The sequence below is a fragment of the Prunus persica genome, chromosome G4 (genome assembly GCF_000346465.2).
Source record: "Prunus persica cultivar Lovell chromosome G4, Prunus_persica_NCBIv2, whole genome shotgun sequence".
Lineage (NCBI taxonomy): Eukaryota > Viridiplantae > Streptophyta > Magnoliopsida > Rosales > Rosaceae > Prunus > Prunus persica.
The window spans coordinates 9,682,503-9,696,952 of record NC_034012.1 but is presented as its reverse complement, the minus strand read 5'-3'; the positions used below and the strand labels follow the sequence as shown (position 1 = coordinate 9,696,952).

Below are 14,450 nucleotides of genomic sequence, written 5' to 3'. Positions count from 1 at the left end.
AGCTTGCCTGTGCCAGGAAGGCCATCTAAAGTATCCACGTTTCCAAGCCTTTTTCAACCTCCTGTAGAATTCGTTCCCTTTATAAAATTGTTAAAAAATCCTGCCTTCTTAAGCTCCATATCCGTTGCAAAGATCTTGAAGCACATTGGGTAATCAAGCTTGATCACCCATTAAAATTCGTTTCAAAATTGTGTGGTGTTTTTTTGGGGGTGGAGGAGCGGAAGAAGCAGTTAGAGGGCCACTAACTAAGACATCACCAGGGAGTGGAGGTCGCCCGCTCCACTGGTTTTGTGTTATCCCATATGATTTCAAGAGGTCTATCCACGAAATCCTCAACACAAGAGCAGACCGGAGAAGTCACCATAATATGACCTACTACAACAGTAATGTCGTCCATCTTGCCTCCTGGATGATTCTTTCCAGCATCCTGAGCCGCTTTTGAATAAGGACTAAAGCTGTCCTTGTCCAGAGACCTAAGCCAAGCCAAATCTGCCAAAAGACAAGCCAACGCCTGCGGCTTCATCACACGACTTTCTCTCATGTTTCCCAGAACAACTTGCTCTATCTCATTCGGGTACATGTTGTCCCACAATCCATCAGTCCCAAGCACTACAATATCCCCTGGAAATACTCTAATTTCGATTTCTGTTGCGCTACAAGGATTATCACTGCCCCTGCTGTTGCCCAGTTGATACGGACAGTTAAAACTACGCTGTTCACGAGGAGACATGTACAAGAGTTTGTAGTTTCTAAACACCATCAAACCACTATCCCCAACGTTGACAAAGTGCAAAACTCCTGTTTCTCTAAGCGTGACGATGCAAGCGGTTGAGGACCCTTCACACTTGGTGTCTGCATAAGCTTCGTTCAAAACCCTTCTTGGGTCAACAATGGTCTGTTTTTGGACCGACATGATCGAGTTGCACGTGAGTTCTCTTGCGTACTGGCCAGCATCTACACCATGCTTTGCCCAACCACCAACGCCATCTGCCACACCAATAGTCTGCTCTTGTGCACATATGAAATGGGCGTCATCGCCTTCTGGCTTCAGTTTGTCTTCTTTGGGCCAATAGTAGGACCCACAAATCATCCTCATGCTCGTGCTCTTAAGATTTCAGAGAGACGGAGCAACGACTAATTTTGTTCTTAACCTAATCACCACCTACAAAACAAAACAAAACAGAACTTGGAGGGTTGAAAAAATATTACATGTGGTGTGGCATTTATGGTGGAGTGATAGTTCCTTTTGGGTTGGAAATTATATAGGCCTAGGTTTTTTTTTACCTATTTCGGCTCGGAATTCCAATCCTGGTGTGGGCTCGTTCTTTGTATCGGATTTGGTTTCCTTTTGTTTTAGGGGTATCTTGGTCTTTTCGTCCTCGCAATGCTACTTTGCGCAGGAAGATTGTGATCAAAGCAAATCCTAAAGCCATTCCTTGTGAGAGATTCCTGCATTAAAAGCACCCAAAAAAAAAAAAAAATTCAGTTTTCGGAGAGTTTCCTATTCCAAGGGAACCAAAAAAATAAATAAATCCTGAATTTGATTCTTTCTCGGTTCAGTTCTAATTGAAACAAGAAAGAAAAATAAAGCTGCGTTATACATATGGCTTCCTAATTGGAAAAGTAAGAATTTTTTTTAATGAAGAAAAATTTAGGGAAGGAAGATGCTACTCCCACACCCAGGGCCAGGGTAAACCTGCGACTTAGAGCCGGTTGGACTGACACAAGGGACCATTAAATTCAGAACCTTTTTCCCCATTATAATTCTTCTCTCTTTCTGGAGCTGTTGTGATAAGTACAAAGAAAGGCTTAGAATGTGTTGAAAGTAAAAGAAATTATGTAATCTAATATAAAGATAACGATAGAATCACAAAAAGGGAGAGCTGGGTTACATATTTTAGACATCAAACAGGCCTAGGGTGCACAAGCATACAAGTGCAAGCGTGTTACCTAATAACTAAAATAGGTTTCTATACATCTCCTTTTGCTTTGTTCCCCTTCTTCAAACATTACTTTCTTCTCAGAAGGAAATTTGTGACTCCTTGGAGCGGAATGTGATCAAGCATATCCTTGCTCTTCATTACCTCTCATGCAACTTCTGAACCTCCCCTATAAGCCCTTCAATCTGTTCCAATTTGTGATGGCAAAGCCAGATCGTGTCACTTGTAGATGTCATAGTCAAGGTGGTTAGCCATGGCTGAAATCAAAATTTGTGTCAAATTCGTGTTGTGTCTTTTTTGGGGGTGGAGCTCCTAAAACAGTTACAAGGCCACGAACAAAGACGCCACCAGGGAGTGGAGCGCTTCAGCCCCAGTTGTGTTGTGTTATCCGACATGATTTCCAAACCCCCAACACAAGAGGGGGCTGGCGTAGAAGTCGCCATAATATAACCTACTACAACAGTAATGTCGTCCTTCTTGCCTCCTAGGTGCTTTATTCCAGCCTTCTGAGCTGCTCTTGAAAAAGGACTAAACCTGCCCTTGTCCAGCGACCTACCCCTAGCCACACTTGCCAAGGCACAAGCCAATGCCTCCGGCTTCATTTCTCTCATGTTTTCTACAAATTGCACTATCTCATTCGGGTACATGTTATCCCACAACCCATCAGTCCCAAGCACTAAAATATCCCCTGGAAAAACCCTAATTTTGGTCTTCGTAGCCGAACGAGGATTATCAAAGTGGGTGCTGTATCCCAGTTGGTACGGATGGTTAAACCTATGCTGTGGACGTGGAGACACGTACAAGAGTTTGTAGTTTCTAAGCACCATGAAACCACTGTCCCCAACGTTCACAAAATTCAAAACTCCTTTGTCTTTAAGGGTAAGAATGCAAGCGGTTGAGGACCCTTTACACTTGGTCTTTACATACGCTTCGTTCAAAACCCTTCTTGGGTCAACGCCTCCAAAAGCTTGCTGCTTTTTGACCGACTTGATCGAGTTGCGCATGAGTTCTCTTGCGTACTGGCTAGCATCCACACCAAGCTTTGCCCAATCACCAACGCCATCTGCCACACCAGTAGTCTGCTCTTGTGCACATATGAAGTGGGCGTCATGGCCTTTGTTTTTTTTGGGAAAATAATAGGACCCGCAAATCATGTTCATGCTTTTAAGATTTCAGAGGGATGGACCAACAATCGCCAACTATGTGCTTAACCTAATCAATTACAAAACAAAACACCTGAGGGTTTGAAACAATATTACATACTTGAATGAATCAACCTGTGGTGTGGTATTTATAGTTATAGGCTTTAGTTTACTACTTGTATGATTTTAACCTATTTCCGGTTGAAATTCCAATCCTGGGTGGACTCGTTCTCAGTATTGGGATTAAATTTGGTTCCACAGTTGTTTCGTTATCCAAAGCAAATCCATAATAACTAGTCACATAGATGTCCAGCATGCGAAGACAACATGGGTGCCTGACACATATGGCCAACGTTGCCGCAGTTTCCATTTGCTATTTGAATATTAGCAGCCAAATTAGCCACAGTCTGCACAACCACTTGAATATTGGCAACTGTTCACCATATTGTTGACATAAGTGTGCAGTAAGTTGTGCCCTAATGATTTAAATGATTTTAGTGCGGTCTTCTAATGCTAGGAGATCTAGGTCTTAATATTGATTAGGAATTCAACAGTAACTAGTCATGTGGTCCTATGAAGAGTTGTGTTTAGGTTAATTGAAGGGCCAAAGGGATTCCTAAATTCACCGGGAGAATATAAGAAAATGATATATAATTCAGAAATTCTCAACAATATGTCGTGTATATGCTCAAGTATAATTTTCCATATTCGAAACCCAATTTTCTAATTCTGAACTTTATTTCTTTTTATAAATTTTCTTCGTTGGAATAAACTCATATTTTGTCATACATCAAATTTTCAATCGGCTATGTGCCTAGACACATTGATTAGACAGTCCCGATCTCTTGGACCACAGGAGTCCAAGAGATTGTGGTCACCCACCGTTATATATTAATCCAATGGTTGAAAAAAGTTTTTTAAAATGAGTGCAAGAGTGAGTGAACCGTTGAATTTACATCCAACGGTGAGTGACCACAAATTTCTTAGACCCCTGTAGTCCAAGAGATCATGACTGATTGACTAGAATGCAAAAAAATTCAAATAATCTAAATTTTAAAAACAAAGTTAAATTAATGAAAGCAAACAAAATTCTATTATTTGATTTGATATAAATACAAAAATCAAAGGAAGAGCTCAAACATTAACCCTTGCTCTCCTCCTCCTCCACCTCCTCCTTGTGAATGCTCTTCTTTTGTACAGATGTAGTCAGTTTGGCCTCACAATCTCTTGCTGATTTTTCTTCTCCAGGAGGAAATTGATGAGGCCTTGGAGTGAAGTTTGAGCATCTCTGCTCTTCATCAACTCCCCTGCAACTTCTGCTGGGGTGACTTTAATCTCCCCTATAAGTCCTTCGATCTGCTCGAAGAGTTGGTGATGGGAGAGGCCATGGTAATTGAATGCCAGCTGCTTGAATGCAGAAAGAGTGCAATATGACATGTTTATGTGCATGTCCATGCGTCCAGGTCTCATTAAGGCAGGATCTAGCTTCTCTTTGTGATTTGTTGTGAAAATTATTATGCGTTCGTCAGTACAACATGACCAAAGACCATCAATGAGGTTGAGGAGCCCAGAGAGTGTCACCTATTGATGAAACCAAACAAAAGTTATGTTGTCAAACTAAGAATTTATACCGCAAATTCAGACAAGAATCAACATAATTAAGTTCAGACTCATGTTATGGCAGCATAAAGTGATTAACTCGGAAGCCAGGAAGCTTGTTTTAATCGAAAACTAGTAATGCCCTAAATGTAAACTGACCTGATTTTTCCCCGTACTCGGTGCTTCATTCTCGGTTTCCCGGTTTTGCAGGTTAATTGTGCAATCGATATCTTCGATTACAAGTATAGATTGGTCAGGCATGGCAAGCAACCTTCTCTTCAAATCGGAATTGGAACCAACATCTGCTAGCTCCAACTCGTAGATGTCATAGTTAAGGTGATTAGCGATGGCTGCAATCAAGCTGGACTTGCCTGTGCCAGGAGGGCCATATAACAAGTACCCACGTTTCCAAGCTTTTCCGATCCTTCTGTAAAATTCCTTTCCATTTTTGAAATTATTCAAATCATCCAACAAAACCTTCTTAATCTCCATGTCCATGGCAAGCAGCTCAAAAGTCATGGGGTGATTCAGATTTACCTCTTGGGTCCCATAACATTCATATTGATCAATTGTGCACAGCTTTACTGCCTTTCGTTCTACTTTAATCTCCTTTGATCTGTCTAAAATGTATGGAAGGTATGAATTTAATACCTTCTCCTTGTGCTTCTTGTGGAAAGTTAGCTCATAGGATCTTGTTTCTGCTCTTAAGGATGCATTAAGATCACCAGGATTTGTAACCCTTGATGATTCAACCTTTGTACAAACAAATTTCCACATCAATTGAACATGATCTTCATAAACGTCACGTATCTCTTCCCCTCGATCCATCGCAACTCCGAGCTTCTTCTCCTTGGTAACCTTACTCACTTTGATTCTTTGAAGAGACGGGGTTGCTAAAGTGCCCAAATAGGCTTCAGCAGCCTCAAAGACTTCATTCAAGGACAGCCCTTGAAACTCATCTATTACAATGGTGAGGTGAGAAGAGAAGCGCCGGGAAATGTTATGGAGGCTTGAGAAGAAGTAGTTTCGAAACTCATTAGGAATGAAGTCATTGGCAATACTTCTAAGAAGCATTGCAGAAGCAGCAACAGTGGCTATCGCAGGCAAAATAGCCTTTGTATCAGGCATTTTTCAAGGCCAAAGTTTTGTTGGAGAGTTGGACTAAAAAGTAAAATGGGGATTTGGCAAATTATGAAGATGAAATTGGTTTGCCTTAGAATATTTTGGCAACCTGAATATATAGAGGTTTCTAAGAGAAAGTTGTAACAAAGACTGTTCCATTAAAGGTGGTCTTTCATTGACTTTTGAATTGACCTCTTCAAAATTTCATACATTTGCAGAAAATAGTGTTTTTGAATTTTCTAAGTTGAAATTTTGCATAAGAAGGTTCCCCTATGGATCCTCGGTGGTTCAAAGTTTTTTCTCTTTGGCCAGCAAGAGAAGTCGCCAAGGGTGTGAGAAAGAAAGACCCTTCATCGATTATGAAATATTGTTAACATGGTCAATTAAACCTAGGTCTCAACACGCACAAACATATGCAAGCATGTGTTAATTATTCTTTCTCAAGATTTCTCCATTTCTAGAAAAAGTGAAATAGCTGAGCCTAAAAATCATTAATTAAGAAACATGTTTAAATTCCGATGGATAATTAGAAAATAAAGGATATGACGAACAATAACGCTTTTGAGTTTAAGATTTAATGTCCAATAATATTAAACTATGAGCCTACTAGACCACGTTGATATTTTATTTAATCCGATGTTTTGGTAATACAATAGAATGACCATTAAGGAGTGCCATTAAGGTTATTACACATAAGGTAAGAAAATTAACCAGATTCAAATTCATAAACAAACAACCAATTACTGAAGTTCGGTTGGGCATGGTTGTTTGATTCAGGTTTTTTGCATTTTGTGCGCTCTGTATTGGCTGGTCTTTGTCTTCCAAGAGAGCAATTCCAAACCTCAGAAAGATACTAAACCAACAAGACCACTACAAAAAGTTCAATGATACCTGTAGCTAACTTTCCAAGAGAGCAATTCCAAACCCCAGAAAGATACTAAGCCAACAAGACCACTACTAAAAGTTCAATGATACCTGTAGCTAACTACAGTTCCAAGTTATCTTCTTTTCCTTAACCCATTCCTTCCAAAACCCATTCCTTCCAAGTCTGCGATGGGACGGGGCAAGCAAAATGGAAGGATGTGTCACTGCCATTAATGGGATTAACAGAGCTTGTAGACATTTCATCGAGCGATTATGTTGAAGAATATCATTTGCGCGTTGCATGTCGATCGGTCTGTGTCAATGGGCGTTACGTAGGTCCAGTTGTACCGCTCGATGATGTCATCGGTCTTTGTGCTCGAATTTAGCTTTTTGAGCCTCGCCAAATGTTCGTGCGGAATTTTTTAATCTTATTGTATTAAGTTTACTCCAACATTTCACAGAAATCAAATTATTTAATTAAAAAATATTTTTACGAAAAAAACCAATTCTTTTTTGGCTCAATACAAACAAACGTAACAAGTAAGTTCTATGTTTTTTTTTTAAAGAGTTCTATGTTATTCTGACACATCAATTCCAACCATCGTTGAAAGTTCTATTTTATTGTCCACTATCATGAAAATTGTTGGTCAAACCACTCACTCGTTTATTATTTTAGGCTATAAAAGCATGACTTGAATGATCACACTGAGAGAAAGCTATTCAAATATTGTTTTAATTTTTTTTATACAAATGATATTTTATTTTAATTTAATCTAAATCACGTGAAGGGGGATTCGAACTTGGGTGCAGAGTGGAGAACATATCCGTTCTAGTCAACTTTGCTAAGCCTATGTGTGTGAAGCTATTTAGGTTTTTTAGTTGTGTTGTAAATGATTATTGTGCCATTAATTTCACATTAAATGGAGAAATTGTTTTTTTGGTGTGGGTTTAGAGATAATTATAGGGGGTAATTGGGCATTGAGGAAAGTCAAACTATCACTACTACAAGAAGGGGCTAAGGCCATAGTTTGTCTAACCACGATGAACTAACAGTGGTCATTGGTGTTTAATGACCACGGTTAATGTGCATTAGTATTCAACTTTGCTTCACTCATCAGTCACGGAACATCGTGGCCAATACTATATGCACTAGTCAACTATCTACTAGAGGTGTCAAATGGACAGTGTTGGGCAGGCCCGTTTATTTAAACTCGTGCTTTTATTGTTTTCGTGTCGGGCTAAGCCTGCCTATTTAATTTATTGGGTTGTGCCGTGCATGCTTATTTAGTAAAATCATTGATCCTGGCCCGGCCCAAAGCCCATGTCCACATTGAAACAGGCCGGGTTGGGCTCGTGCTCGTGTCATACTCGGGCCCAAGAACCAACCCATTTAATTTGAATTTTTTTCAATAGATTTTTTTTTTCCCACTAGATAATTCAAATTATAAACATTAAAAATATAATTAGAGGCAAGAAATGATGAATTATTTGAAAACATTAATCAATCAAGCATCCAAACAATATGAAAGGGTGGAGGGCAAAAAGTGTCCAACTCTACAAAGTCCACTTCAACTTTTCATCTTTAAACAACTTATTATTTTATATGTGAAGAAATTTCTTGCTTTGATTATAAGAGAACTGTATATGTCATATGTATTGCTTAGATGTCAATTTATTGCATTTTGACTTTTGAGAAAACAAAAAATGTTAAGTGGGCCAGGCTTGGGCCGTGCTTGAAGCGGTCTTGGGCTCGTGCCTTGCTTGAAGCGAGCTCGGGCCAAGCCCGACCTAGTCCATTGGACCTCATTTTTTGATTCCAGCTCGGCCCAAGTTTTCGTGCGATGTCAAGCACGGCCCATTAATATTTGTGCTCGTATCGTGCCGTGCCTCATTTAAACCGGTTGGGCTCCTGCTGTGCTAGGCCGGCCCGTCCCGTTTGACACATTTACTAAGTACTATGCTACATTTAGCCCATGGCTAATAGTTAGTTGACCACTCCATCTGTGGCCAATTTTGTATATGTCAAATAAAATCATTTTTGTTTGACATTGGGAGAATGTGCATGAATAAATATGACAGATTTAGTTAATGATAACACCCGCAACTACCACATTCACGTGATATGTGTTCAATCTGTGACACCCTTTGGTCATGTGTTGTCTTTGGCTAATAAGAATATAGGCCATCACTGGCTTATAATGAGGTTTTCTAGTGTTGTATTCAACTCAAGAAATGAATTGACTCATCAACATGTTCATTAATGAAAGTTTGATATAAACCCAAAAAATGAGCCTAAATTAATGATAATTTTAAAAAAAACATGAGTTTTTCCCAAGAATGCTTGATTCTTTGGGTTAATATCTATTTTTTTTCTCTTAATTAATGAAAACAACCTTTTTTTGGAGGCATTTCTTATTAAGAGGGGCGATAATATATTAAATTCTCACACACTATACGGATACTAGGACTTAAATCCATGACCTTTCATGGGGGTGCAATTGCTCCAAACCACTACACTAGTGGATCCTTTGTATCAAAACAACTTTTTGTTGTTGTTAGAAGCAATAATTTAATCTACGAGGAGGGGGATTCGAACTTGACACAAGGGGTGGGCTCACTGCCCCGAACAACTCGCATAACTTAATCAAAACTACTTAAGTTCAAACATGGTCTAGTCCATCGAAAAAGGGCATTGACTTGCAGACTACTAGTCTCAAGTTCGAACCCCATACCACTTTGATAGTGTGTGCCTGTAAGAAACCCCCGTCCCTTTGTACTTTAGACTATTGTTTGTATTAAAAAAAAAAGGTTCAATGTTGTAATGGTAATGCCGCATCCTAGTATCTTTGGAATATGTAATGTATACATAAGCACATGGACGCCCTAAACGTTAGGTGTGAAAATATTAATAAAGAAGCTAAAAAGTTTATGCGCGCACACTTATTTTCAAAAATTATAGACATTATTCGATGGAGATTTCTTAAGAGATTTCAAAGGTGTTCCAGAAGATTTTTGAGAGGTTTTAAGCCTCTTGTTGAGGCATCATATATTTCATAGGGTTAATTTAGTTAAGTACCCTGAGAAGTGACCATATTATGGTCCAATTACTTTCAAACTACTCCATGTCTATTCAATTTGGTTTGTTTTGATGTTATTAATTCATCAATTTCCAATTAGATTTGTTATCACTTTGCCATGTATTAGTAATTTGGACTAGTTTGCCTATCATCACTTGCCAAAAAATTAAAAATACATGGATTATTCCTAATACCCTACTAATTTTGGGTTTTGATCTAATTTTCTATTTCAACAATGAGGTTTGTGTTTTTATGCGGTTTATCAATGAAAAGAAAACCCAATGAAACGACAAAAGACCAAATGAAAATGAAAATAATAAAATAACCTAAGTTTTAAAACCAAATTTAATTGAATGCAAACAAAAAATTATATTATTTGATACAAATACAAAAATAAAATCACACAAAGAAAGAGCTCAATCAGATCGACGACGATGTACCTAATAAACAAACTTGGCAGTCTCTTTGTTGCCCGTCAAACATTACATTAACTCTTGCTCTCCTCCTCCTCCTCCTTGTGGGTGCTTTTCTTTTGTACATACGGTGTTAGTTTTAGGCTCACAATCTTGTTGAGTTTTCTTCTCCAGGAGGAAATTGATAAGGCCTTGGAGTGAAGTTTGAGCATCTCTGCCCTTCATAAACTCTCTTGCAACTTCTGCTGGGGTGACTTTAACCTTCTTTATAAGTCCTTCGATCTGCTCGAAGAATTGTTGATGGCAGAGGCCATGGTAATTGAATACCAGCTGCTTGAATGCAGAAATGATGCAATATGACATGTGGACACTGGCGGACCCAACACATGCTTACTGTGGGCAGCTGCCCACACTTAGGTGGTTTCTTCACCCATCTAGCCAAACACTTTGTCACTAAAAATTAGACACTTGGCTAATACTTTGCATGCAAAATCCCCACTCAGCGCCCTAAATAAGTAAAGCCTTCAAGGTTTTAGTCCAAAACCTCTTCTATATTGAAAATATCAAGGCCCAAAACTTAATAAACATATGGTCCAATATATAAAGCCTTAGATTTTGACCCCAAATCATATATAAAAAATTTATTGAAATAGATTATGTGTTATAATATATATCGTATTACTATGAAAACCTAGACTTTGCAGGAGTCAACTATAAAATTATTTTTTATGCCCTTAGATGGAAAAAAGTTTGGGTCTGCCACTACATGTGGATGTGCATGTCCATGCGCCCAGGTCTCACCAGCGCAGGATCTAGCTTCTCTTTATGATTTGTTGTGAAAATTATTATGCGTTCGTCAGTACAACATGACCAAAGACCATCAATGAGGTTGAGGAGCCTAGAGAGTGTCACCTATCGATGAAATAACACACTTAATAAGATCATATGTATCTCTACCAGTGTTTTCAAAGGTATGCCTAGGCACGCGTTGAGGCACGCTTCGGAGCCAGGCAGCGGTGATTCGCCTCAGGCGCAGCTCAGTTTAGTGAATGTCATGAAAGGCATACGCCTTGAAGTCGAGGCGGCCACTAAACGCAGATGCGCTGTGAAAGGCGCAAGCCTCGCGAGGAAGACAGAGTTCCTTTATTTTAAAAATCTGATTCCGGACGACGTTGTTTGCACTTGCTGTGTTGTTTTGTTTCCCTTTAGTTAAGCTGTGCGTTTCAGTTTTAAGTTTGAACATTAGACACGCACCGTTTTGTTCAAAAGAAACCAGTTTACCCATTTATTCCTTCCCTCTCCCAAAAGCCAAAGTTCCCAAACGGACCAACAGAAACTGCCTCCCACCTTCCACCATCAGTTCAGTCCACCTCCATAATCTACTCTTTTATCTATTCGAACTAGGTAGAAAGGCACTAGACTTAGAGAGATAATATAACCAAAAGCATATATGGTAAAGAATTGAGCAATAGTAAGAGAAATTTTGAAAAAAACAAGTTTGATGGTTAATTTATATTGTAGTGTGGCATTCAATACATTCAGTAGCTGTTTTATATTTTTGTAATTATAATAACTCAATACCCGAAAGGCTTATGCTTCAACGCTTTGAGGCTTACGCCTCGCCTCATAAGGCATAAAACGCATCACCCTAGTGCCTCGTCTTTCAAAACATTGATCTCTACAAGGGATCTTGTAGATTTATATTACCAGACAAATGCTTACGTTTACGTTGTCAGACTAAGAATATAAACTACACATTCATGCAAGAACCAACCTGATTAAGTCCAAGTTCACATTATAGCAACATAAAGTGATAGGGAGCTAGGAACCTTGATTTTATATAAAACTAGTCATGCTCTAGAAGTAAATTGACCTGATTTTTTCTGGTACTCCGTTCTTCATTCTCTGTTTCCCGATTTTGCAGCATGATTGTGCAATCGATATCTTCGATTACAAGTATAGATTGGTCAGGCATGGCAAACAACCTCCTCTTCAAATCGGAATTGGAACCAACATCTGCTAGCTCCAACTCGTAGATGTCATAGTTAAGGTGATTAGCGATGGCTGCAATCAAGCTGGACTTGCCTATGCTAGGAGGGCCATATATAACAAGTACGATGTTGCTATCTAGTAAGGGCCCATTTGATAACCATTTCAATTTTAGTTTTTAGTTTTCATTTTTTATTTTTTGTGTTAGAGTATAGAGTAAAAAAAATATGGAGAATGGAAGTAGGGATGACAACGGGTGGGGTAGGGGCCGGGTATGACAATACCATCCCCATCCCCATCCCCGCTCTCCATCCCCGCCCCCGTCCCCGAACCCATCTCCGTTTATTAGGTTTCGGGGAATTCCCGTCCCCGTCCCCGTCGGGGGACTGTCCCCCATACCCGTCCCGAATCCCCGATTTTTTTGCATAAAAAAATATTTATCATACATTTTAACATTAAATTTCATATTACATTATAATTCAATATATCCAAATTAACTATAAAGTTCAATTCAACTATTCAAAATCACATCAATATGAAATTCCATAGAGAATTAGGAGAGGGAAGTTAACTTAGGGTTAAACATAAATATTATAATTATATATATATTTATTTAAATATAAACATATATATATTTTCGGGTTAGGTTCGGGGATGGGGACACCAATGCCATCCCCTTCCCATACCCGTCGGAGATTTTTCAAGTTTGGAAATCCCCGTACCCGATACCTATTTAGCCCCGAAATCTCCCCCCGTTAGGGTCGGGGACTCGACGGGGACCCGCCCCTACGGGGATTTTTGCCATCCCTAAATGGAAGTGAGAATGAGAGTGGAGATGAGATTGAGAGGGAAGATGAGAGGGTAAGATGGTAGGGAGGAGTAACAAAAGTAAAAAGAAAAACTAAAAACTGAAATATATTTCAAATTGTTTTCACTTTCAAGTTTTTGTTGTCACTTTTCTTACTCATACCTCCCATCCTCCACTACCATCCTCTCTCTCAATCTCATCCTCACCCTAATTCTCACTCTCATTTCACTTCCATGATACTCACAAAAGTAAAAAGTAAAAAGTAAAATTGAAATGGTTATCAAACGGGCCCTAAATATTTACTATATTGTAATGTTTTTTTTGTTCATGCGATAATTACACAGAACCTTTAAAAGTCCAAGTGGTATATTAGCAAATTCTCTTAGAATAGTGATGTGTTAGTAGCTACTAACACGTTAGTATGTTATTTGTTAGTAATTATAAATTAATAAATTAATATTGTTGAGAGATGGCTCCGATTTAAAAAAAAAAAAAACATTAACACATTATTTGATGAACAAATTTTACTTTACTTGAGTGAGTGTAATATAACTTGGAAATTTCTCTTGTAATTAATGCCTTTTTTATTATATAAATTTTTATATAATATGTAAGCCTACTCACTCATATTTTTTCTTATTGATCTTATATATTATAGTTACGATTATTAGGCTTCATTATTGATATGTCCCTAAAATTTAATATAATCTTACTTGCTTACTTAAAATTCAATTTGCCTCACATAAACCTCAAATCTTAATCTCGTATCTTACTTTGCTTCATATTCTTCAACTCTTTTAGAGAATTCATAAGTCTTTCGACGTTGCACGAGTGGGAACACTTGTCCAATGAAGTGTGTGTTAGGTTGTTGCCACATGTGCAAAACTTAATATTATATATCTATTTATAATAATATATTATTGCTTTTAAAAGAAAAACTTTTTGTCAAAAAATTTGGGTATAATACTATTTGTCCCGTTAAATTACCACGCTAATGTCAACTTATCCCTTCGAACTTTTTTTTTGGGGTTAATTAAAGACCTAAACATATAAAATAGTGAATTTAGGGAATTGGCTTTATTTATTTATTTTTTCCGAATTTCATCCTATTTTCTAATAATAGTAAAGGAAAATTTATAGCTTTAAGAAAAAGAAAATTTAAGCTATTAAAATGCTAAATATATAAGTAAAAAAATTAAAAACAGAAGAGCACCCCTTAATTTCTAATGGAAGATATAAAAATGTCTTCTTTATATATATATATATATATAAATGGAATAGGGGAAAAACTCTAGAACAAGGGACCACTAAGCAACACTAATTACCGACACAAGGAGTAATTTCAAAAATATACATACTTAGATCCAAATTAAAACTCCAATTGACAAGATCAGCCATATCATTCTTTTCACGACAAATGTGGGCCACCACACAGCTTCCAATTGCATCAAAAAATTAAACTAGCAAGAGGATACAACACATCAGAATTCCACAAG

The 14,450-nt window shown here is 38.1% G+C and overlaps 4 protein-coding genes across 4 annotated transcripts; all 4 read right to left on the bottom strand.

Annotated features, from left to right (window-relative positions):
- LOC18779721 (probable protein phosphatase 2C 55) lies at positions 254–1,096 on the bottom strand. Its single transcript, XM_007212869.2, has one exon. It carries the CDS (start codon positions 1,094–1,096, stop codon positions 254–256), a length of 843 nt encoding a protein of 280 aa, XP_007212931.2.
- LOC18779451 (probable protein phosphatase 2C 55) lies at positions 2,216–3,100 on the bottom strand. The gene has a single exon (XM_020562255.1). The coding sequence runs from the start codon at positions 3,098–3,100 to the stop codon at positions 2,216–2,218; it is 885 nt and encodes a 294-aa protein (XP_020417844.1).
- Positions 4,225–5,809, bottom strand: LOC18779647 (AAA-ATPase At3g50940). The gene is made up of 2 exons (XM_007212639.2): positions 4,841–5,809; positions 4,225–4,663 (listed from the first exon to the last, which is right to left on the bottom strand). Exons 1-2 carry the CDS (start codon positions 5,807–5,809, stop codon positions 4,289–4,291), a joined length of 1,344 nt encoding a protein of 447 aa, XP_007212701.2. The 3' UTR covers positions 4,225–4,288.
- LOC18780738 (AAA-ATPase At3g50940) lies at positions 10,920–12,482 on the bottom strand. Its single transcript, XM_020562254.1, has 3 exons — positions 12,431–12,482; positions 12,031–12,284; positions 10,920–11,069 (listed from the first exon to the last, which is right to left on the bottom strand). The coding sequence occupies exons 1-3, from the start codon at positions 12,480–12,482 to the stop codon at positions 10,920–10,922; spliced, it is 456 nt and encodes a 151-aa protein (XP_020417843.1).

Coding starts and splice junctions, on each gene's coding strand:
- LOC18779721 (XM_007212869.2), bottom strand. CDS start 1,096: ATGAGGATGATTTGTGGGTCCTACTATTGGCCCAAAGAAGACAAACTG.
- LOC18779451 (XM_020562255.1), bottom strand. CDS start 3,100: ATGAACATGATTTGCGGGTCCTATTATTTTCCCAAAAAAAACAAAGGC.
- LOC18779647 (XM_007212639.2), bottom strand. CDS start 5,809: ATGCCTGATACAAAGGCTATTTTGCCTGCGATAGCCACTGTTGCTGCT. Junction 4,664..4,840: donor CGAGTACGGGGAAAAATCAG/GTCAGTTTACAT, acceptor TTTCATCAATAG/GTGACACTCTCTGGGCTCCT.
- LOC18780738 (XM_020562254.1), bottom strand. CDS start 12,482: ATGGGTTCGGGGACGGGGGCGGGGATGGAGAGCGGGGATGGGGATGGG. Junction 12,285..12,430: donor CGGGGATGGGGATGGGGATG/GTATTGTCATAC, acceptor GGCCCTTACTAG/ATAGCAACATCGTACTTGTT. Junction 11,070..12,030: donor GGAGTACCAGAAAAAATCAG/GTCAATTTACTT, acceptor TTTCATCGATAG/GTGACACTCTCTAGGCTCCT.